Raw genomic sequence first — 26,195 nt, forward strand, 5'->3', positions numbered from 1 at the left:
ATCTGACACAGCGACCATCTCAAACGACAACTTTATCCAGATTTTCTGTCTCTCTCTCTTAATACTTCCTTTTCCTAATTTTTCCTGCCTTCCGTTTCTCCTTTTACCTTTCTGCCTGTCTTCCTTTCACTTTGTAATGGTGTGTATTCATATTTGTGTACATTAGTGAGTATATTTATGCGTGTATTAGTGTGTTACTCCCTTTGTGGGGACATAAAGGTGGCCCCCACAAGATAAACCCTTAGACTTTAGGGTCAACACTTGGTTTTCGGCTCATGTAGCACAGATAGGTTATGGTTAAGGTTAGTCTCCAGCGAATGAATGTAAGTCAATGTACAAAAAACAAGTGTGTGTGTTTTCCTACTTCGGGTGTGTGAACTCGTCCACCAGTGAGACTTTCTCCACCAGGTCTCCTCCGATGGAGCGCACCAGCTCGTGGAAGTCATTGACTGTGAAGCTCTCTCGCCCGTCCTCGCTCTCTCCGCTCTGTGGCAGCCAGAAGGAGATGTCGTTGTGGAGCGGTGGGTATTTACTGAGGGCCTGAGAAAACACACACAGAGGACAGTCATCTACATCTCATCTGTTAGCTTTAAAAACAAATCTAACTGTATAATAATATGTGTGTACAATTTGTGTGTGTGTAAATTTGCCCCTTGTATCTCTAACTGACCATCCGCCATGTTTTTACATATATTCTCTGTTTGAATTAAGACTTTTCCAGATCATTAAAATGTCTTTACATCGATCCCGGTGTCATGTTTAATGTTTTTAGATTATCTTCTTTTTGTGACATGCTATTTAGAAATTATTTTATTTTATTTTAATAGATGGTTAGCCATGTTTTCAGGTGTGTATCGTCTATATTCTGACAAGTGTGTTATGTGCAGGGCTTTAGCTACCAGTAAGGTCACGTCCTCTGTATTTGTGGCTCACAACGATGGCGTAAACATGTTTATGCAACTTACTGACATATACATGTAATATGAGAAAAAACAAAAACAATAAATGATAAATTTGACAATTTTAGAGTAAGAAAACATTGTACATTGAACTCAGGACTCGTTAGTATTTCTAAAATCCTGACTACGGCGCCAATCGACCAATCAGCACACCAGCTGAAGAGATGGAAAGACCAGGTGATTTATAAATAAGCTAGAGCGCAGATATGAGCAAAAGAAAAGGAGGAAAAACAAAGAACAGGAGGAAGAAAATGATTAAAACTAACAAATGTTAAAAAAAAAATAAGAAACAGAGTCCAAAGATAAAGAGAGGAAATGTGAAAGAAAGCAGAAGCAGCAGAAGAAAGAGCAAGACGAGGAGGGAAGAGGAGAAAGTGCAGCAGAGAGTAAAACATAAAGACAATAACACATTAAAACTTAATCAGGACGACAGAATAAATCTGATGTTTTATGCAGCGACAGACGGAGAGAGAGATTTCTATCGTCTTCGACTTGTTTATTATCCTGGAAATAACTTTTAATAAACACAGACAGAGAGAAGGAAGGAGTTGATGCCCACATAAGTTTCTCCTTGTTCCAGACCGCTCTTTTCAAAAGACGGTGCTTTTATTCATTTATCCATTACACAAAAGACATATTTTAGGAGAGGGAGGAAGGCAGGTAAGTAGATGGGTGGTTGGTTGGTTAGAAAGGTAGGTAGGTGGATATAATACATTGACTAGGTAAGCAGGTACTGAAGACATTACTTTTATTTTACATTCTTATTGTTATTTTTACTGAAATAATTTGGCAAAGAAAGAAAGAAAGGAGGAAGGAAGGTATGTAGGTAGACAGGTACAGGCAGGTATGGGTAAGAAGACACAATTCTCATTTTATATCTTTATTATTATTTAAATTTTACTGAAATACTTTGGCAAAGGAAGGAGGGGAGGTAGATAGTGCGTGGACAGGGGTGTCCACATACTTTTGGCCATACAGTGTAGATAGATAGAGTGTTTCTTAGGGAGCTCATTGGGCGGTTCAGCCACTGGACAGCTCCCTGGTGTGTGTGTGTGTGTGTGTGTGTGTGTGTGTGTGTGTGTGTGTTTGTTTGTGTATCCATGTTTGTACACACACACACACACACACACACACACACACACACACACACACACACACACACACACAAGCAGCCTGTTTCCTGTTTGGCCCCCGACGGTCACAGTTCATTACCTGTGGATGCGGGGGCCGAGGAGGGTTTAGGGGGGGAGGTGGACAGTCTCGGCCCAGGAGAGGTTCACTGACCCTGGGCAGGAGATGAGCCGTGCTCCCCTGGTCCCTCTGGAGGACACGAGTTCATCAATAAAACTAACAGGACTGTGAGGTGGACAGCAGCAGGACAACAGGGTCTGTCCTCAGCGGATATCCCTCCATCCCTCCACATCTTTATTACTGTCATTATATGTATTTATCATATATGACCGTTATCTCCTTCCTTTTCCTTTTTCGTTCCTTTCTCTAACATTCATCTAATCAATTCTTCGTATTTTAAATTTTTAGAATTTCTTCCTTACAATTTATTCTTCTCTTCCTTTCAGCATCCTTCTTTCTTTCCTTTTTCCTTCCTTCTCTCATTGTTTCCTACCTTCTTTCCCTCTTACTTCCTTACTTTCACCATCTTCCTCTTCCTCCCTCCTTCCTTCCTTACTTACAGCATCTTCCTCTTCTCCCTTCTTTCTTCTCTCCTTTCAGCATCTTTCAATTCCTTCTTCCTCCCTCCTTCCTTCCTTACTTTCAGCATCCTCCTCTTCATTCCTCCCCTCCCTCCCTCCCTCCCTCTCTTCTGTCCTTCCTCCTTCCTTCTGTCCTTTCACCATCTTCCTCTTCCTCCCTTCTTTCTTCTGTCCTTTCAGCATCTTCCCTCCTCCCTCCCCTCATTCCTTCTGTCCCTCCTCCTTCCTTCTGTCCTTTCTCTTCTGTCCTTCCTCCTTCCTTCTGTCCTTTCACCATCTTCCTCCCTTCCTCCCTCCCTCCTCCTTCTTTCTTTCCAAAACCTGCATCTGTTTGCTTTTGTTCTTTTCGATTTTTCTCCCTCATTTTCCACCACATTTCATTTGTTTCCCTCTAGTTCCTTACTTTATAAGTTCCTACTTTTCTTTCTGTCCTTTCTTTCCTTTCCTTTCCTTTTGTTGAATGAATCTTTATTTCAAATACTTTGCTGCTTCCTTTCTTCGTCCTCAAGTCCCTCCTCTCCAATTATCTGGGTTTCTTTCTAACGTACCTGCTCCGTCCTGCCCTTTTTCTCCTCATTTATTCCTTCCTCCTTTCCCGACTTCCTCTCTCTCTCAGTCCATTTTCAGCCTCTCGTCTTTTCTTCTTCTCTGTTCTCCTCTCTGCCCTCCAACGGTCACTTGAAATGTTCTTCATTAGTGAAGACGAGAGTCGACAAAAAACACCTTTAGCAGGGACAGAGTAACCGCTGCGTGAACCTGCACACACCCCACTGTGTGTGAGTGTGTGTGTGTGTGTGTGTGTGTGTGTGTGTGTGAGTGTGTGTGTGTGTGTGTGTGATGATGATGGGGGTCAGGGAAGTGACTGGTGCCGGCTGATGTGAGCCCCACAGTCAAAATGTTTTATACATGAGGTTAAGAGGCTAGAACGCACACACACACACACACACACACACACACACACACACACACACACACACACACACACACACACACACACCGTTGGATAAAAGACTACAGGTGCGAGGGCAAACGGAGGAACAGGTAAAAATGAGGATGTAAAATACAAAGCAGTGTCTAAACTGTAGAAGCAGTTTATTTGACATTATTGATGTTTCGATTGCAGCCTGTAAAGCCTCATTAAGAGAGAACGCTGAGCCGCTGTAACACTGCCAGACTGATGATGCGCAGTTTAAAACTAAAAAGGATCAAAATTGATGCAGCGGAACCAGAGATATGTTTTATTCTTCTTCGTCAAAACCTGGTGCCTACGTTACCCACAATGCAACTCGACCACCAACAGTTTGGTCGGAGATTGCGGTGTGTCATGCTAACGTAGCCTGGAGCCCCCCGCCTGCGGCGCTGCAGAGGTCTGCCGTCTTTCTAACTCCACGAGCTGCGTGTCGCTGCTGCAGCGCCACCTGCTGACCGCGATGGCGAGCGGTCAAATCAGCAGCCAAACTACAATAACTAACTTCCCGTCCCTTTCACCTCACGCGGTATCTCCGCCTCACGTCTCCCGAGCATCGCGAGCATTTGTTCCAGCCGTGACTCTGCAACTAACCGAAGTGTTAGACACTCGGGCTTTATGTCTTCATCAGCCAGACACCGCTGTTCACCGAGGAGACGGTGCGTTTACAAGCTGACACGTAGACGCCATTTCTACCGGAACATGTTATCTGGTGCGTGTGAAAGCAAACTAACTCTGCTACCGGTTATTACTAAAGATTACACACACACACAGAGTATGTGGGAGGCTGATGGAGGGAGATGGAAGTGTTTGAAGGCAGAGGTTACTGAGTGTAAATGTTCAGCTGAATACTCAAGCAGAGGGACAAATGGACGACTGAACTCATGGAATAATAAACAGAAAGAAGAGAAGAGGAGAGAAAATGTTATCACTGGACTGTAGTATCGCTTTCTTCGATTTAAAAAGGACAATATTTGTGCGACATCATGACAGCGGGACAGGCAACCATCGGTTTCGAGTGCAACGTTGAAGTTTTGTCATTTGCAAGTTACAATTTTCCAATGTGAAAATACCAATCAAGTCAAAATCCAAGCAGTCGTCACGAGTGGAAATATTATATTAATCTAAAAGCTCTTGTATACTCAACTTACTGTTAAAAACATGGATCACTCGCGTCTGTTAAATCAACTCATTTGATGCTATCTTTTATAATCTGACAGTTAAAGGTCCAGTTACTAGCCTTAGTGGAGTGAGGAAGACCACGAGATTAAGCGTACCTTTAAGTTAAGAATTATCTTTCGTGTTTGTACCTGGAAGCAGACGGGCTGCTGGATGTCCCGCACTCTGAACTGTTTGAGGAAGCGCTCGTCCTGACTCCAGAACAGCCGGATGTCTGGGATGCTGTACAGGACCATGGCCAGTCTCTCCAGGCCGAGGCCGAACGCCCAGCCCGCCTTGTTTCCCGCCCCCGCTGCAAAAAAACACAACACGTGACAAACTATGAACACACATGCTAACATACCAGCACATTTCCTGTCAAGTTAGAGACCAGCTGGTGAACATTTAGCAGCTAAAGAGCCGGATATTTCTCTTGGTGGAGACCACACCAGAGCTAAAAGGAAAGTGAAATTAACGTTGCTCTGTTTCTACTGGACATAAGCAACAATAACTGCTAATATGTCAGTGGTGAGTGTTTGTTCTACCCTCAAGTAATGCGGCTTTAAATAAAGCTAACTGTTGCTACGACTCCATTTGGAATGGAAATCCTTACATTTCTGTAGTGAAACTGCAGACCAAAGTAAAAATATGAATTAAAGTCATGCAGAAGGAAAAACGGTAGGTATGTATGCGTGTAATAAGCTGTAATACTGTAAAAAAAATCAAAGACACAGACGCAAATTAAACAGTTTCGGGCAAATCTTGTTGCTGCTGCAGGCGCCGACACAAACGCGGCTGGAAGAAGAAGTACAACAGACCAGGCCTGCTTCAAATCATCTGTCATCAGTGGTGCTGAGGATTTTACTCACTGTCAGTCTGACAAAAACTATTGATTATGTAGAAACTGTGTGAGACTGTGTGTGTGTGTGTGTGTGTGTGTCAGCAGGTAGCAGGTACTGCTGTTGCTTCAGTGGACGACTCTATATTATTCAACACTTCAACTTAATTCTGTCGATAAATCTATACAACCGTAGCCTCCCACACACACACACACACACACACACACACACACACACACACAGCTGACATGCTCGTATTATTTCCACTCTTTCTTCAGTTATTTTTTGATACTTTATTGATCGCCCAAGAGGGAAATTTGCCTCCGCTCTCCGTTCACTCAGTGTGTCAGCGAGTGTGATTCCCTGCAGGCAACCAGCGGGACTAATGTATGCTGCTCAGGGCCACTTATGCAGGCAGGCCTGCACGGGGTTCGGGACCTGAGGCGGTGACCTCTCGTGTGAGGGATTCATCGCAGTCATTCATTATTTAAAGTCTGTCTCCGTATTTGTTGCTAAGCTCTTGTTGTTGTGATATTTCTTCCACAGCCAAGAGATCGCCTGTCAGTTCATTTACTCCTGTTTGCATTGTTACACCTCTCAGAGCAGGAAATCCCGTATCTTTGCCGTTTTTAACAGAATTTTAAACAAGAAGTTTACAAACACCCAACACCCCCGATCGTCATCAGCCCCCCCAGATGGGAACTTTAGTGCAGCATGAAAGAAATTGCTAGTATATCACACATTATTGTTCTTTGTCTTACTTATATTTGGTAGATAATCAAGTTTTGGAACTACCAATAATGCTTTGGGGGATGTAAACAGGAAGTATAATGTTGCCATGGAGTCAGTTAGTTAGCTGAGGGCTCCAACATTTTGGCCAACTGGCACCATTAAAAATATGCCGAATTAGCTATTAGCATCCATGCTGTTCATTTTCTGTTTTTTTTTTACGTTATTACTCTTTTACTATTATTCAGTTTTGTTAATTGTATTCCTGTATTTTTTAATCTGTTCACTGTAAAGCACTTTGTGAACTTTATTAATATTACCATGTAATGGCGGCTTCAGACTACACGACATCAGCCCGATCGGAGACAACAATCGATGGTTTTATCCCGTGTAGTGTATGCACAGTGGACGACAACGGACGCTGCGTCAGGGACTCTCCCGACGTCCTGACAAAAAGTCCCTCGCACCTCCTTCCCAATGACATCACGCAGGTCGCGAAAGATGGCGAGCTATGATTGGTCATGTCTCTTGGCCAAGTCACGGCAAGAATGAACGACTATAATCGCCTAATCTGACACAGTGAGCATCTTAACAGACAATAATATCACGCAGTCTGAACCCGACATAAAGCGAAACAGGGAACGGAGACAAAAACCCTCTGAAGCAAATACTGAAATAAAATTATTTTGGAATCTGCTCACCGAAGCTTCATCTAACGGACAAAAACATAACTGACTCCAGGTCAGGGTCTGCATGCAGTCAGGGAGTAAATGCATAGAAATTCCTTCAAAATCTAAACAATTTTTCAGTATAAAACACAGTCTGCAATATTGTCAGTTTAAGTCAGTCACAATCCTCCATAGGGCTCCGTCTTTACTTTTCATTCTGCTGGAGGAAGAGTGAAGTTTTTCAAACAGCAGATATCCCATTTCAGAACAAAACTCTTCAACTGCTTTGAGGCAGGTCAAAGCAAAGGGCAAACGCTCGGTGGAATAAAGGATTATGGGTAATTCAGAGGATTTCAGACGTTTTCGGCCTGGGACCCAGATGAGAGGGAAGTGGTTTGTCTCTCTGGGATGAAGACTAATTGAGACAAACCTGTTTCCTTTCTCATGTCTCGACCCTCCAGAAACTGAGTCCGTGACCTCTGTCTGGGTCGTGAGCCGCAGTTTAAGAAACACAGAACGGAAAACATTCAGCCGGAGAGTGACACATGGGGTTTAATTCTGAAGTTAACTTTGTCAATTCAGGCAGTGGATATTCTTCAAAATTAAAATACTCGAGTGCTCAGTATGATCCTGCATCAGTCTCCCGCATTCAACAAGATTCTGGGGTTTTTCTGTCACTTATAAGATGATGTTTTCACTCTTAATCTGCTGTAGTTTTTGTATTTCATCGCTGCATTCTTGTTTGATGCCAACATCAGGAAAAGCAGTGAAACTACAGAAATACACAGCTCAAATAAGCTGCTCGAAACTAGCTTGATGTGATTAAGAGGAGCAGGAGAAACAGCCGCAGAGGTTCAACAATTACAATCCTACTGTTTCTGAATAAGCTATGCTAGCATCTCTGTGAAGCTGTACTTACGCACAGCGGTGCGTTGAGCTAAATGCTAACGTCGGCACACTAAGATGCTCACAATGTTAACATGCTGATGTTAAGCAGGTATGTGTATGTATGTATACAATGTTCACCATTTCAGGTTAGCATGTTAACATGCTAGCATTCACTAATAAGTACAGTAAAAAAAAAAACACAGCAGGTATTTGGTCACAAATCAAAGTAATGCGCAATAATAAATGTTGGCAGTGGGGATCAGCAAAGTAATCACACTTCATCCCGACGGGAACATGAATGTCTGTACAAAGTTTCATGACAATCGATCCAATAGTTGTGGAGATATTTCAGTCTCAGGCTGCACTGTGTCCACAATATGTGTAGGACCTTCAGTAATACTAATATTGACTTAAATCCCTTTTTTTTTTTTTTTTTTTTACAGCCCATGTCCCACATGTCAAGGCTTCAAATCCCGCTAAGCTGCCTCCCCCTCCTTAAGACTGAAGAGGATTTAAAAGGTGAAATCAATACAGGATCAGAGCTTTTAGTTGGATTCAGCAGGTCAGAATCATCACATGAGAGAGCAGGTAATCAACCTACCAGACGCTGATTTAAGTCAGCGCATCCGACGCTCTGGTACAACAGTTCAGGTCTTCAGTGTTAACAACGTATGAATGATCATTTAGAAACAGTTAGACAAAATCCCCAAATTGGATTAACTGTTATTATTGGATAACTGTAAGTGGAAAACAACAAAACAAAGAAACATTTCTTTGGCCTGTGACGTTTTGAGGTAAACTGTCACCAAAAACCATTCACATGGTTTCAGACCTTTTTAACTTTTATCTGTGGTTCCAAACTGAAAAGAAAATGTTCTTCAGGCAGAGCAAGAGAAGTTATATTAAAAGCCTTTTATTTAGTTTTATATTTTTATTAGTTTTAGTTTTATTGGTTAAAAAGCCTGCTGGTTTCGACCTAATGTGGTCAGACGGTATATACTGCCACCACCCATCCAAATATGTTCAAAATGAATGGACTACCATTAAAAGGATGATAATAAATATTATCATAAAATGTTATTTGATAGATTGATATAATATATGAATAGCTTAAAATAGCATTCGCAATTTGACCCACCAATTCTGAAACCAAACCTACCCCTTTAGGTCTAATTCACCTAGAGAAATGAGATAACGGTATGGCAAATTTGCACTGTCACCCCACGGTATCTTAATATCACCCCGCTGTATTCAGTAGGATTTTTACAGAAGAAAAACAGCCGTTTTTGTAGGACTTTCAGTTTTTCGTAAGAGATGAAGAGAGAATCCTCTCCATAAAAACAACAGCATCAGTCGCGTGTTCCAGTGCTTCAGAACAACGTATGTTTACTTTTTCCCAAAAAAGCAACCTCGTGGTTGTCCGAATAATTACTGTTGTCTCTCAAAGGTCAAGGTGGACGTAGTGTGATGTGTTATAGCGCCGCACAACTCTCAGGGACGAGGTCGGGGTGGAAAGTCGGGTGTACAAAGTGTCTAAGTTTAACACCGAAGATCGTGGTCCGCGTCCTCGTCTCCTAACAACAGTCAACGCCGGTTTCTTTTGACTACAACCACCATCTTTCTCAGACCTCAACCAGGCAGTTTTAGGTTCCTGAATGTAACTAAACCTTAACCTCAGAGATTAAAGATCAGAAAAAGCTCATATGAATCATCTCTGTAACAGTCGTTTGGGTAGTTTTGGAATGGGGGCTAAACTGGTTGGGAATACGTTGGGTATGTTGGGTTTTCCACTTGAGCACCAAGCGGGCTTAGTTGGTATGCTGCTGATCCCAGCAGAGAAACATTATGTGCCGCTGCAGAAAGAATAAAAACACACAGAGCCGATATGGGAGAGATTCGATTCCTATATTATCACTTTCACACAAATCTGCAGAAATATTTGGTTGTGTGCAGCAGCGTCATGGCCACAGGCTGTTTGGCTTTCAGACTCATATTCTGAGGTCAGCGGCTGGGTGAGGAGTGGGCGGAGAGGCTAGGGATGTAATCTGGACATTTTTCTAAATATTTGTGCGTGGGGGCATTCAAATGGCTCTCCACTAATGGACAAACACACCCACGAGCACACGCACACACACACACACACAAAACGAGAGGCGCACGGCGAGCGAGCTAGCGGGAGGAAGAATTACCTGCTTTGATTGGAAATGCTTCTGCTCATTATGATGATGTGTAACCTGCCTGACCCCCCCTCGCAGGTGTGTGTTCGAGTCCACAAAGCACCCGTGCACGTGAACACACACACACACACTTCCTCCTTTACATCCTGGTCTTGTCGGTCCCGGTCCAATCAGTAGCCGGGGATTGTGGTTTCTATGCTAATGAGCGTGGGGTCGAGGGGTCGCAGGAGACGAGGGAACACGCTGGAATAAATCTCCACTTCATGATAACGCACAATCAGATCCGTGACCCCTCTCCTCCTCATCCTCCTCTGCTACACCCCCTTCCTCTCGTGTCCTCTGCTACTCTTTGTCTTCCCTTCTTCACTAATCTCCTCCACTATTCTCTCACTCACACTCTCCCCTTTACGTCCATTTCTTCTTTCATCTTTCCTTTTCCTCTTCTCTCATTTCTTTTTTCAATAATTTCCCCCACTGTACTTCAGCCTGCCATCCCTCCTCCTCCTCCTCCTCCTCACCACAATACTCTCAGCCTCTAATGTCTTTTCTCTCTAGTTTCGGTCTTTTTCCATCACTTGCTCTTATTTTCATTTTTGGCTTTTCTCTCATCTCATTTCATCTTTTGTCTCCTCTGCTGTCCTCCAGTTTTAAGTTCATGGCATATCATGTCGTCTGATCTCAGGATGAATCTAACAATGGTCAAATAACTAAAATGTAACGAAACATCTTCACATAATGACTAAAACTAAGTGCCAAACTGACCATCCTCCATATCCTGCTTGCTTTATCTCCTCTCCCTCATTCACCTCTTTACTCCTTTCCATCTTTCTTTTTCTCTCCATCATACCTCCACATTTTATTTGATTAATATTTTTAAATCCTCTCTTCTTTTCTTTCTTCATTTTCCTCCCCCCCGTTGGGTTCAATTCCTCCTGATAAAACATTGTTTCTCGTCTGTTTCTCTCTCCTCCTCCTCCTCTCCCCTCATCTGTCTTCATTCCTCCTAATTATATTTGCCATGAATATATGTATGACCGTGATTAAGTGTAATGATTACATAGGCAGCCGTGACAGAAAACACCACTTGTAATTAGACAGGGTGACTGCAGGTTTCAGGACTTTTTAATGCGATTTCAAATGTAATATAAAACCAGATCCACCCAATAAATGAGAGTAAAACTAAAGCAAATTAAAAATATAGAAAGCTGTCAGTGCAACCGGGAGGATTTCTCACAAGAAGAGCGAGTATATATTGAAGAAAAAAATGACATTTTTCATTAATCTCATGCCACATTTAAAGAAATGAACTGACAAACTTCCCTTGAAGACTTAGAAACATCTTCATTTAACTTCATTTTCTTTCATAGAAACCTGGAATAAGAAGCTCACATAAAGAAAAAAACAACTGAGAAAGAAGTTTTAGTGGCTGATTGTTTTCTCAACATCGTGTTGTCAGTTCCCTTCTCAATGCTGTCAACTACAAAAATATTGAAATACTGGGAAATGCTCAGTATTTGCCAGATCTTGGTCTTCGAGACGTGACAGGAAAGAACACTTTTTGTTTCATCTTGTTTATTAAATTATGAAGAAAAACAACATATTAAGACCCTTTAAGAGCTTTAACGAAGTCCCCATTCTATACTGCATATTAATACTACGCAGTACAGGAAATGGATGTACTTTTACCTCCATTTACCTTTAACTTAAAATTCATTTAAAGTTTCAAAACAGCAAAAAATTCTGTCTCAAAATCTGAAAATTAATATATATGAATAACATTTCCATTGCTTTATTTACACATCATTAGTCATGTTGGTGTGAGGTTTGTCAAGTCTTCAGTTGAAATGAAACTCTTCATTAAAAAAAAAAAAAGCAGAGTTAGAAAAAGATTCGGGGGCATCAGTCTGGAGGTTTGGCTGTATAGGACTGGTTTATTAACTGGAGGATTAAGTGCTAAGGACTTTTTTTGGGATGTAATACGGGTCTAAAAAGTTGGGGTGAGGTGTAGGACAGGGCATAGACTGGAGGTTTGGGGGGTGTACAAATCATCTATAAACTTGAGTTTTGGGAAGTACAATTGGTCTCTGCACCAGAGCTTTGAGGGTGTAGGACTGGTCTATTAACTGGATGTTATGGGAGTAAGACCAGTTAACATCTAGGGGGTTAAGGGATGTAGAACTAGTTTATACTGGGAATTTGGGGAGTAGGGCCGTCTAGAGGTGGGTTGCAGGGCAGATACTGTTGTGCTAGTGGTTTGGGGGGTTTAAAACTCACTTGTACAACTGGAATTTGGGGTTGTAGAACTGGTTTATATGCTGGCCTGTAAAGTGTACCCCCGCAGCCCCAGCGATGTGGGGAGGCCCCCGCCTGTATTCAGAAAGCACCACTCCATATTACCAAGTGTGCCTGATGAAGCCATGGCTATTAAACTATTTCAAGTCAGTCACAGTTGGGGGCGATGAGAGAAGGTCAGTATATATAATGACGTCATACTAAATGGTATATCTAACAATTATTAACAACAATTTCAGCACGTTTTACACTACAGCAGAGAGCAAACCTGAACACCAACACACTGTGTGTCAAAGCAGCCACAGCAACTACACAGTCAACAACAGGAACTAATGCACTTCATGGAGATGAAGGGGGAGAGACAGCGCCTGGACCGGGCGAGAGATGTGACCCACGACCAGTTCATCACAGTTTAAAATAATGCAGCGCAGTGAGGATGCAGACGTTTCGTAGAGGAGACGAGCGGATATAACAGAGACTCCAGTGTGCAGTGGAGTTCATACGCTTCACTGCTAAACCATGTCCCCCTCAGCAGCCCTACTTCCCATGTGTCCATGTTCAAAACTGAAACTAATTAAAAAATATCTGAGAAGCACCAAGGCACAGGAGAGACTGTCGGGGCTGGCCAAATAAACGCGCTGTAAGAAAACAGATACTGTAGTCCGATTAACGAACGTGTTTTCACATTTGATGTAATCTTCGTTGCTCTGTTTGAAAAACAGATTTAAAAATATGTTGGCCTTAAAGGAGAAGCTTGTTCTATCTTCACAGTACAGTTGTGTAACAGTCTGAGTTGAGTACCGTGGACATCTTGACAGCGGTTGTGACACTTTAACTGTTTAAAATGTACTCAATACAATTAACTCCATAATCTGTGGCCCGTGTTCTAAAGTGGTCTGTTAAATCTGGAGGTTTGAGGACATTGGACTTGTCTATGAACTTGATGTCTGAGGGGAAGGACTGGTCAATAAATTCGGGGTTTTCAGGGATTTACAAATCATCTATTACATTTGTGGTATATGATTGGTCTATAAACTGGACATTTGCAGTCTAAAGCTCCTCTAGAAACTTGAGATTTGGGGTGTAGGATTGGTCTATAGGCTGGAGATTTGGCATTCATGACCTGTCTAAAAACAGAAGAGTTGCGAGTGTAGGACTGGTGTATTATCTGGTGCTTTGGCGGTGTAGATCTTTAAAGATTACATTTTGGGGGGTAGGACTGGTCTGAAATTTGAGGAGTAGAAGTGGTGTATGAAATGGAGTTTTTGGTTGTACAAATGGTAACTAAATGGAAGTTTAGGGTTTACAAGTTTTCGATAACCTAGATGTCTTGTTGTGTAATATTAACTGGAGGTTTGGCAGAGTAAGGGTGGTCTATAAACTGCAGATTTTGGGTTGTAGGACTGGTCTATAACATGGAGATTTGAGGCTCCAGACTCCTCCACAGCCTTGTACTTGGGCTGCAGGGTTTCTGAACTGAGTCTTCGCCTTCTGCTCCATCAGATCTGAGGATCTTGAGCCTGTCAGCACATTTGGATCATCTCAACCACAGGGATCAAAAGTGAGTCTGTGAGCTGCTGCACACCATCATCCAGAGCTGCCGGCAGATTAACTGACACCGAGGCTAATGAAGAGCTTTCAAAGCGAGAAAAATCACACATCTGACGCATAAAACACTGACGTAGAGGCAGCCAAGAAGAAAGGCGGGAAAGACGCCTGACTGATACTCAAGAGTCAGTCTGAGTGTGTGTGTGTGTGTGTGCAGAACATCATTGAACTGAGCCTCGGTGTGGCGCAGACGTCAGCCAAAACAGATTGTATGACACACAGCGAGGATAGGATGGCTCGAGAGCAAACATCGCTGTGTGTGTGTGTGTGTGTGTGTGAGATGATACAACCCCCTGCCCTCCCTCTTTTTTACTCACACACGGTCTGCAATGCCAGGCCCCCTCCCTCGGCCAATCAGGAAAGCTTACGGAGAAGGGTGATTGTGGTGGGGAGTGCGTGTGTAGCCGTATCGGCGTCTGTCGATGACGTCATTGTTTAATGATCACATGACGCATGACGGCAGCAGTGATGAGCCTGTGTGAGTAATGTGGCATCTGTATGCAGACTGAGCGATGTGTTCACAGGACAGAAAAATACATGGACGGCAAAACATGAACATGTAGATCTAAAGTAACAGCATATAACTGGTTCAGTAGCAAATGTCATTTTCTATTGGTCAGACTCTAATTCTGAGCTAAAACACCAGGAAATATTGGACCAAACTAAAGCTAAATCACCAGAGAACATTAGATTAAACCAGGACTTTCTACTGGATATCTACGCACCAAAAATGCCAACGAATACTAGACTAAACTGGGCCTCAAGTGCAGAGAAAACTGGACCGAACCAGGCTAAAACGCCAGAGAATAATGGACTAAATAAGGGCTAAAACACAGTGAATAATGGACTTCAACAAGTGGAAAGACAAACAACTCTCAGGGGATTCCCATGTTGCTTTATTTCTGCTGGATGTCAAAGTAGCAAAGAACACCATAAAATATTGTACCAAACCTGAGTAAAAACACCAGTGAATACTTGACCAAACCAGGCTAAAACTCCTGATAATAATGGACTAAATCAGGACTCAAATACCAGAGAGTACTGGACCAAACCAATGCTAAGTAACCAGTGAATATTGGACCAAACCATGGTTACAAACGGGTGTAAATGGACCAAATTAGAAATAAAACAGGAGTAAATATTAGACCAAACCAGAACCAAACACCAGAGAATATTGGACCAAAATGGGGCTGAAAGTCAAAGACTATTGGAGAAACTAATAGTTAAAAGTCCAGAGAAAATTTGTCCAAAATTAGATTTAGCTAAAATTTGACTTTTATTGGACAGACTCCAATGGGATGCAGATGTTAGTCTGTTTCCGTTGGATGTTTGATTAAGCGAGCATTCGCTAACACTGAAGAACTTTTTAATATTATCAAATGCAGCTTTTATAGTTGGAAGTAATGAGAAACTTAAACTTAAATTGATTGTGATGTTATTTATATGCATTTGTTTAATGTATTTAGATTATTTTGTTTCCTTATCTGCTTCCTATTTTTTCATTTACTATTTGTCACTAATTCTGATTCACTAATTTTTCATTCAGTACATATTTTCATGAAATCATTCCCCGTTGGGTGGCATTTTTCCTGCAATAGCCATTCAATGTATTTACTTTCCTTAATTACCTCTATAGTAGTTCTTATCGTTAGTGGATTCAGATTGCCTACTTATGCACGAGGAATTCACAGGAAACGATGCAGCATGTAATCGAGTGTTACTGATATCAGCTTCACTGTTTCCTGTTCACTGTCCTCCAGTCGTATCAGAGCTGGATTAAGTTACTGCTAATGCTAACCCAATGTTTTCTACTGCTGCTGCATCACATTAAAAACATTAAATTGGAAAAATACAGGTTTCCCCTCGGGGATCAATAAAGTATTTCTGATTGGCTTTTATTGTGAAACAGTAACAGAAAACACAATGCATTTTCTAGCGCAGTTAAGTGTTCACCGCAATTGTTCTTCAAAAATGCGGCTACAAAACAAGACAACGCTTGTTTAGGTCATTTTGGTCAGCAGATCAGTTTTCATTTTTGGAACCAGAAGGAGCAGCCACAGTGAGCTGTTAGATTAAGATCTGCACACCTCCAACTCCTCAGCAACATAACCGACTGTTGTAGGTTAGTCAAGCCGGGGAACCAGGAAAGTGAGAGTAGGACCCAAATGCAGACAACGGAGGCCGAGCAGGTGCAGATTGATAATTTATAACAAACAAAGGCTTACACTGAATTGGCAGGCAGAAGCAACTCAGAGCAGTCGAAAACAGAAAAACAAGTCCATCAGTGGTTTCAAATTTTAAAAGTAACTGTAAAACATGGTGGATTGTCGCTTCTACTGACACATGTCGCACACAAAGAAAGTGTACTTACTGATATCTACATCCTGTTTGGGTAAAAAAATAAATAATACAAGGAAAGCCAGTTTTTGTAATGCTAAAAATCTTCAAACTTATTTTATGTGAATTGGATCCAGTGGTGGAAAGTAACTAAGTACATTTTCTCAAGTACTGTACTTAAGTACAACTTTGAGGTACTTGTACTTAACTTGAGTATTTACATTTTCTTTATACTTCTACTCCACTACATCTCAGAGGAAAATATTGTACTTTTTACTCCGCTAAATGTATTTAATAACTTTAGATACTTTGCAGATTCAGATTATTAATACAAAATATAGTCAACAAATAATTAATGATGTATTATTAAAGATAAAGATAAGACTTTATTGATCCTCAGGGATTCACAATTCACAAGCTACCCAGCAGTATATCAAGTAATTAAAATGAACTACACCTTGACCGGCTGCAACATCAAAGTGATGAACACAGTAATGCATCAGTAATTATCATCCAATAATATAATATATACTATTATTCAGAAATGAGACATTCTGCATTGTGAATACTAATACTTTTGGTACTTTAAATATGTTTTCATGCTAGCACTTTTGTACTTTTACTTTGGTAAAGTTTTGAACGCAGGACTTTGACTTGTAACAGAGTATTTCTACACTGTGATATTAGTACTTTTACTTCAGTAAAGGATCTGAGTACTCCTTCCACCTCTGATTGGATCAGCTTAATTAACTTGAATGTAGACTAAAGGCTCTGTGAGCAATGTGAAGATATATTACAGTATCTAGGTATCTGTAAGTAAGCAATCTAAAAGTATTCTGATCAGATTTTGTCATGTTTGATAATCAAATGGATTGTTTGAATTATTACCAATATTTCCATGTGGTCTGTATTGAGTAACTGCCTACATTTCAAAATAAAAGACCCCGTGCTGGTGTTGAGTTTGAAGGGAGACCTGGTTGCTCCATCAGTCCCAGTTTCAGACAGCTACTGTATTGGACCAGTTAGAGGAACAAGTTAATACCAAGCCCTCGGAGGCTCATCTTTTCACCCCACCACATCTCGCGCAGCCACACACTCATCCATCACCATTAGCAGTCCTAAATGGACTATTGGCAGCCTCCACCCGTCTCCCAACACTATGATTTATAGATGGAAACTCTCACTGGCAGCTCTCAAGGAGGGAAATATGACTGCAATGCAACATGGGAGTCAAACAGGCAGAAAAAGAGGGGAAATGGACCGTTGCTTGCTCAGCATCTGAACTCAAAATGATAATCTGCTGTGGAATTCTTGCCATTTTCCTTTAGTTATTTCTCTGACTACGTACAGTTGGAAATGAGGTCCCTTTAGGCACTGCTCATACAGGAATATAAAAAAATGTTGTGTAATACAACTGAGAAATGTATGTTTTATCAAACTAAATGTGCAGAGACAAGAACAATTACAGTCATAAACACTTTATATAAAGGAGGTTTGCTGCAAACAAAAACATGGAGCATTTTACAAAGATGACTTTGCAAAAATGTCAAAATACATTGCTGTCCTGTGAAGACCATGTATCTCCAAACATCAACTTTTCATGAGGTAAGAAAAACAGCCCTGTTCTCAGCTTTGTGACAATATATATACATATTATAAAACTAAAAGACTTTGGCTCCTTAATGTTTCACTAACACTGAATGATTAACTTGGTTTTGATCTTTTTCTTTAAAATGTCAGAAGTCGTTTAACACTGACCTAAACTCTTTAAATTAACTGTTACACACTGGCTTTGATGTTTATTTCCACATTGATTTTATTATTCTGTGCATTTTTTGTCCCTGCTGTTTTACACAAGCCTCTTTAATATTGAGGCTCAAAGCTCATTCTTGACCTTGGACATCGCAGTTGAGAAAACATTCTCATATCACGTGATCTTCATCAGCCCAAGTTTGGACAATCCACATCTGCTCGTGGTGAGATTGTTTTGTCGTCTGCTATTTATATGGTCAAGAGTGAAGTTTCAATGTCGACTTTAAAGCCAACATTGACATGAAAAGTCCTTAAAGTTCTCAGAAAAAAATGGAAATTTTAACATCTACAATTCCATTGATATGATTGAAAGCCCCAAAGGCGCTACTAATGGACCTTGTTGTGAGATTGTTTTCTCAACCTCTTTAACATCATTTTTTTAATGTTGTTAATACATCACTCTCTTATTTTTCGTATTATTCTAAATTAACTTAATTTTTAGACAAAAATAATCTTGACTCAAGGTCCACTTACTGGGTTTTGTCAGAGCTTACCAGTAATCGACGATCATTATCATTGACAACTGAGCACATTATCTGACCATGAGTTGTAAGGTACTCAGTGGATTGTGAGTTACGATTATTTTGTCAAACTATTGTTTACAAAGTCAAGAATTGACCAAGGTGCTAATACACTGTGGTAAACGTTGGGCAGATTGAATCTCAGACCAACAGAACTGGTGGTCTGAGATTCAATCTGCCCAAAGTTTACCACAGTGTATTAGCACCGTGGTCAAGCCAATCACATGCTAATCAGGTACTTAACAGTGATGAGGGAGGTGCAGCCAGAAAACAATAGGCCTGATTACTGATTACTGGGCCATCATGGAAACTATTAGGTCAGTTTCAGGTGAAACTAGCTATTAACAGATACTCAGGTAGACTCCTTCCTGAGGGCGGGGCTTATGTAACACAGAGTAGCTTAAATTTCTGAGTTCCCGTCCATTTTTTCACAATTGAGAATGACTTCCGGATGGGAGCCGAAACGTCTTGATTCTGAAAACAGAGTCCAGACGACTACGACTGAAACCTTTTCATACTACTACTACTCATTTGGCACATTTTGACCATGAAGCAGGGTTCCTCCTCTTGTGTAATCTGCCTTAAAGTTTCTGTATTTTTCCTGTTAAAGCCTTGAGTGTTTTTTACTTCCTGCTTGAGAGCAAGATCTTTCTTGTGACTGTGACTGACTTGACTTAAGTAGTTCATCTTGGCATTCGTCTTGTAAAACACATTTTACATTCTACATAAACGGTGAATGGATTCATATAGCACTTTTAAACCTGAGTAGGTGGTTTACAAAGCCTTTCATTCACCTACAGGCACAGCGATGGCGGTGGAGCTACCATGCAGGGCACTGGACTACTTGCTCAAGGACACTTCAACACGTGGACGGGAGGAGCTGGGGATTGGAAAATGTGTGTTTCTGTCCAGAACTTTTCTTAACAAAGTTAAGTGCTGATTGTTGCAATGAGAAATGTCATTTTGTCCCACTGTTTCACTCATTGTCACTCTCGATACGAGCGCAGACTTCGTTTCTAAAATCTTAAAGATGAACTCTCCCTGCAGTGCGAGCACTGTTTTGAATTGGCCTCCAGTAATGAATATAGATTATGAAAACAATATGAGCTGAAACAGTCTGCGGCGGCTGCCTGTTATTGAGCCTCGCTCCTGAATTAGTAATGAGGATGACATAAATTATGCAGACTGATTAGTAACCAGGCAACACGCGGGTTTACCTCGCCATTTATAGATCAGTGTAGTGGGAGGGGGTCAGAGCGAGAGACAGAGACAGAGTGAAACGAGGGGGGGAAACTGTGTGCTCAATTAAAACAGACTTCAAGTACAAATCAGGGTGTGTTAAAATGGACGTCAGTGTGTGTTTCTTGTGTCAGATTCAGTTTAGCTCCAGTTCTCTGATGTATTTTGGGTTTCAGAGTGTTTGAAGATGTTAGACGGGGAGTCACTGGTGTGATAAGCATCATCTCTGTCTGACCTGCTTCTGTTAACCCCAATGAAGCTTCAACACAAGATAACTATGGCCTGGTTGAGGGAAACATAGTGTAGTGTTCAAAAACTCTTAACCAAGATGTTGATCACTTGTACTCACTTTATTAACAATGTTTTGGTCCTGAAACCTTCATACCTTTTACCCCATTTAACCTGATGAAAAAAAACATACATTATGAAGTAAAACATATATTTTGCCTGATCAAGGTCTGACCAAAACATTGTTAAACAACACTAAGAGTCTACAGCCATGCTAGCAGTGCTAAGGCTGTACTTAGACACAGCGGTGCTTTGAGCTACGCGGACACATTGGCATGCTAATATGCTCACAATGAAAATGCTAGCATATTGATGTTTAGCAGGTTCCATGTTTACCACCTTTACCATCTTAGTTTAGTGTGTTAGCAACCTTTGCTAATTAGCATTAAACACAAAAGTACAGCTGAGGCTGATGGGAATTTTTGGAAGTATTTTGTCATAAACCAAAGTACTGGACAAACTTAAATTTTGACCAGAGAATATTTCCAGGGCATCAAAGGTATTAATTCATCCTCTGAGGAACATGAATGTCTGAACCAAATTTCACGACAATCCGTCCAACATTTGCTGAGATAGGTCAACCTCATGGGAACCGTGAATGTCTGAAGCAAATTTGGTGCCAAATCATCATCATGTAGATGTAAACTTTGGCCTGCTGGTGGCGCTAGAGGAAAAGTCAGGGAATCACCAAAGTTATTAGAATTTATCCTCATATTTCATTGCAATCCACCCAAACATTGTCAAGATATTTCACTCTGAATCAATGTCAATCACTTTCTGTTGTGACAGGGCACCTAATTTTCTGACATTGCCCAAATAAAACATGAGAATCAAGTCAATTAATTTTATTTATTCTTATTCATATAGCCCGACAGAGAGGGGACCTTATGTAAATGCAGTTTGAAACCCGAGTTGTTTGACCCATGTAATGGCAAGAACAAACGGACTCTCTGATATAATAACATACAGATGTTATTATAATTGTTTGGCGTCAATACTTCATTTGTGTATGACTGTTTGGACTGCGAGATGAGAACAGTACACTGATAATGACGACATAGAAATACAAAACATCCTATTGACTGTTATGTCCAGACTTCAGGGACACTCTTCTCCCCGGGTTGAGGAGTCTGACCCTGAAGACTGGATAAATAACTGATGCTCTTTTCCCTCTGGACTCATTCAGAGCAGATTATACTGATGTATGTTTTTGCTGCTGTGAGTCCGTCTGCAGACGCTTGAAGTAAACCTACAGAAAGACAAGTGATTGCCTTGAGTGTTTCTTTATTCCGAAGGAATTGCCACTACACCCCCTACTGACTCGGCCCAATCTTAGCACACCCAGGAAAAAAATCCTGGCGGTGTCATTAACACAGTGACATCACTGATGTTGACGATGGTGGTGGTTGATGAAGATTAACATGAAAGTGACTGTTCGGAGATCACTCTGTTCAGTCAGCAGCTACAGCAGGTCTCTAGTGTTAGAACAGAGCAACAATTCTTAGAAGGACAGCAGAAAATAGATAAAAACATAATTTCAGTTATCGTCATTTCCTTTTATTCTGAAATTACACTCACTGTGTTTTTAGTGAAATCATCTTCAACCTGCCTGAGTGGGCACACACACACACACACACAAACATGAGTCATGATTCCACAAATACTGTAGTTCTTTGTTTTTAAAAAAAACATAAATCCCACTCTAAACTAAACACACACGTAAATACTTCCCACAGCTTTCCAAGAAATACCTCCTACTCCTGTTTGTTTTTCTGCTAACTTCACCCTCCTCATGCGAATGAGTGCACGTACAAAACACACACACTCCCTCACAGGTGTGTGAGCGTCCAATCAGCTATGCTGCAGCGATCAGGCTGTAATTAAGGGCGGATTACTGGGAAATGGCCGGGCTTCGGGGAGGTTAGGTGGCGGAGCTGTTCACACAGCTTAGCGGCCTGATCCTCTGTTTAGTGGAGGTTAAGACACTTTGTCGTCCACACGGTGATAATCAACAGTCCCGGTACACCGGCCGAGACAGTAAAAAAACTAATGAGAGGCAGAGAGTGAAGACAGGAATTACATGGATTTATGTGGTAAAATGTGACTGAATTACACACGAGTGACGCAGAACACTTTCTGAGCGCCATGTTGGACGTCCTCACTTCTCTGTTCTGTCTGTCGTGATACTTTTCATACCAGGAACTCTTTTAATCACTGATTGTTTTAGTGTTGGTTTGTTAGCCAGCTGATCTGATGAGCACACGCAACCAGCCAGATTAAAACGTCAAGACTGGACAATTCTGGTTACCCTGGTTCCCAATGCCAATGTTTGTCAAATTCTGACTTTCAACAAAATGGTGGCCACTGTATGGTTAAGGTTAGGGAAAGATGATTATGGCAAACAAACTATGGTTAAGGTATGGTTAGGGTTACATTCCAATATGAACGTAATTATCTAGGGATACTGGGCTGTTATGCTAGCAAAAGTAGCTATTAGCAGCCAGAATTCGCCTGATGTAAAGTTATACACGAGCCTATAACCTGACCGGACTGAACCCAAGTGGTACTGACAAATTCAAGACCCAAACCTGAACCAAGGCTATATCTTTGCTTTACTCTATCTCACCGGTCAGGTAGCAGAACTCACGCGTGGTGTCATTCGCATCAGTACTAAATGCCTGCTTGTTGGTTAGTAAGGGTGAATGGTTTCCTGCCACGCTAACATTTACATGTTTGCATGCTAATGTTAGCATTAGCATGTATATCTTGTCTGACAGCAGCAGAGCTGAGCCTGATGAGCTCAAGTAGAGTTTGAGATGTCTTAAAATGGCCACTATATAAAGAGGATAAACCCTTTTTGATTTAGGTAACAACAGGACCTTTCCTCTGGCATCACCCTCTGGACAAACTTTACATTTTTTACCCAACTAGTAGTAAAGATATAAGAATAGCAAAATGTTCTCTCCAGTGTTCATCCACCCCATAGCATTACAGCCTCACTGGGACACTATCTGTGCCGTGTTAATAAGACATCGCTGATTTCCATCTAACAAAATAAGTGAAATGACATACTTAAAGGCAAAAAATTGATGTTTTACTGAACATTTTTAAGCAGCAAAATACAACTTATAGACAATATATGACAAGGACGACAGGGAAGTTGAAAAACATGAAGTTAAGTTGCACAACGTTGTTTGAGACACCTGACCCACTGCTGTTCATATTACTGCAATACCTCCTTCTTGTTTTCTCTTCTTCTCTGTTACTGTAAAGCTCCAATCAGTCCTTGTTTTTATATTTAACTTTGGCGGCTGGTTGTGCACAGTTCATCTTACTATAAGATTTCTGGACACACCCTGTGACTGCATCTCCTGGACCACTTCTGGTTTTCTGCTCCTGTTACAATGAATTCATCCCATCGCCTCCTTGATTACAGCTCCTGAAACAAACACTTACTCCTTTTGTGTTTCTTTCATGTTCTGCCCTCCTCGTTTTCTGCTCTAAGTAGATAAAAACATTGACTGCTCTTTGTTCCCCATCTTCTGACTAGCAGGAGTGTTTAACCCTTCGTTGTCCAATGCCTGTTCAGTGTTTTTCATTAAAAGGCGGGTCCATACGGGGGGATAAACTGCGTCCTCTCTGGAATACAAACTGGATAAAGAGACACGACAACATCACTAGCAGAAGGAGGGAAATCCCCTCAACTCCAACACACCTCCACAAACACCACTGTGTGTGTGTGTGTGTGTGTGTGTGTTTAATCGTCTACATTTACTGCATGACAGAGTGTGTGAAAGGCTGTGTGTAGTTGTGTGTGTGTGTCTCTGGCTCTCCTGCCTGCAGATCTAAATGCCTCTCCATCTGTCTACCTCCATCACAGTTGGGAAATGTTGGGGTAAAACCGTTTTCTTTCTCAAACTGAGGATAAACACTCCACAGTGATCATTCCCTCTGCTCGTTAAAGGAACACACACAGAAGTGTATTTGTATCTATGAGCAAATGCTACTTTTTGTTTGTACCTTTTTTAGGTTGTATATTTAATTTCATATTGCAATTCAGTTTTTCCCCCAGGACCATCTGTTGGTTGAACTGCGATTGTTTTTATGGGATTCAGAGCTGCTCTAATCCATATTTTTATATTAACAATAGATCAAGTGACTACATGTATGTGAAAGAGAAACCCACAGAGTTGCAGTTCTCTTCAATCCTACGGAGCTTTTTAGCCTCTTTTAGCTCCTAGTTTTGGTTTTGCAGCACATTTCCTGTCTGGTTCAGTCTCAGTGTTTCCAGCAGCTGTTTTCGATCAAACAATCTCTGATAAACTCGCTGAACGCTACCTGCTCAGCAGCAGCCAGCCTGCTCAGCAGCTGCTGAACAGCGGAGCATCAGCAGCTAAAGAGCCAGATGTTTCCCTCAGCAGCTGCTGGACATAGCGGAGCATCTAGCTGCTGAAGAGCCAGATGTTTCCCTCAGCAGCTGCTGGACATAGCGGAGCATCTAGCTGCTAAAGAGCCAGATGTTTCCCTCAGCAGCTGCTGGACATAGCGGAGCATCTAGCTGCTAAAGAGCCAGATGTTTCCCTCAGCAGCTGCTGGAGACCAAACAGAGCTGACAGAGAGAAGACCGGACCGACGTCCATCAGGAGACACAAACTCGCCTCCTGATGAAGCGTCATGTGACTCTGTAGCTGCTGGAGGCGGACATGTTTGCTAACATGTAGCTTGTTGCACTGTCCATAAGTGGCCAAAAAAATCAATTAATGCCGGTTTAAGGGATTCAATATGTTACAGAAGCTGGAGTGATATTTCTTAAAACGTAATCCTCGATGTAACTTAAAGAAACTCGTTTTTCGGTCGTGATTGCTATGGAGAAGAAGAGTCAGAGGTGTGAATCACGCTGGCAGCAAATTCGTTAGCGGCACATAAAACAGAATTTGAAGCTCTGTGATTGGACGTTACTTAATGAAATGCACCTTGGGAGTTGTAGTTAATGTCTCAACTGAAGTTTTTATGTCCACAGGCTTCTTGCACCTTTGCAAAATAATTGGATTTTACACTTCCAGAAAAGCTCCTCCCACTTCACAGCTGTGTGACACAGCAGCAGACTTCATGCTAACATGTGTTCATACATATGTAGGTGTAACAACGTCCTGTTTGACCCCGCCTTGTGTTTTGTGTCCTGTTATTATGACCCTATGGACCCCTCCTTGTTTTATCTCCTGATACCTGACTCTTCCTTGCTATTTGTTTTAATTATTCTGACACTGTTTGACCTCTCCTTGTCATCTACTCCTCCCATTACCATCAAACTCCTTGACCCCTCCTTGTTTTGTCTCCCCATTACAGTGACACCTCACTGACCTTTCCTCATTTTCTCCCCGTAGAATGACAGGTAAAAAAAAAAGAGAAGAAGATAGCAGAAGAGATGTTTAATGGCGTCAGACATGATTAAGCACTGGCAGAGAGGTGAAGTGATTCCAAACAGTGATTCAACCTGAGCGCTCTGTAATGAGAAAAGAGCCTGGCTGCCTAATACCTTAATAAAGATGTCTACATGTTAATTAGACTGACACGCCTGAGTGCAAGGTGTGTGTATGACTGTGTGTGTCTCTGAGGACTCGCCGCTGCTGACGGTAGAAGAACAAGACGCTGCAGACTTTTGACTTTCCTCGCACACACTCTCTGTAGAGCTGGAGTAATAATTTATATCGCGGCGCGCCAGCTAACAGAGCTCGTCCTCTCTCTAACGAGTTAAGAGCGCTGCAGAGAGCAGCTCCGCCCCACCTGAGGCTCATCGGGACAGGAAGTCAGATGAACGAGACGCCGCGGACCCGTTCTACATTAGCTCTATTACACCTGCTCTCACACACACAAACACACATCTCACACCTGACACGGCTGCTCAGGTATGAGTATAATAAGAGCAGCATTATAAAGAGGCAAGATGAAAGCTGAATCGTTTTGAAAGATCCTGGATCTTGATGCATGGACACTGTAGACC

The 26,195-nt window shown here is 41.6% G+C and overlaps 2 protein-coding genes across 8 annotated transcripts in view; both read right to left on the reverse strand.

Annotated features, from left to right (window-relative positions):
• The window catches only part of LOC122866462 (protein NLRC3-like), an 876,731-nt gene that overhangs the window by 274,192 nt on the left and 576,344 nt on the right, over window positions 1-26,195 (reverse strand). The gene's annotated exons all lie outside the window — the stretch shown is intronic.
• The window catches only part of fars2 (phenylalanyl-tRNA synthetase 2, mitochondrial), a 148,421-nt gene that overhangs the window by 43,474 nt on the left and 78,752 nt on the right, over window positions 1-26,195 (reverse strand). For all 3 annotated transcript variants that reach the window (XM_044176210.1, XM_044176211.1, XM_044176212.1), the window contains exons 9-10: window positions 4,949-5,109; window positions 365-540 (exon numbers count right to left, since the gene is read on the reverse strand). In XM_044176210.1, the coding sequence (XP_044032145.1) occupies window positions 365-540; window positions 4,949-5,109 (337 nt within the window). The remainder of the gene's footprint in view (window positions 1-364; window positions 541-4,948; window positions 5,110-26,195) is intronic.

This window comes from Siniperca chuatsi, linkage group LG19 (assembly GCF_020085105.1).
Source record: "Siniperca chuatsi isolate FFG_IHB_CAS linkage group LG19, ASM2008510v1, whole genome shotgun sequence".
Classification (NCBI taxonomy): domain Eukaryota; kingdom Metazoa; phylum Chordata; class Actinopteri; order Centrarchiformes; family Sinipercidae; genus Siniperca; species Siniperca chuatsi.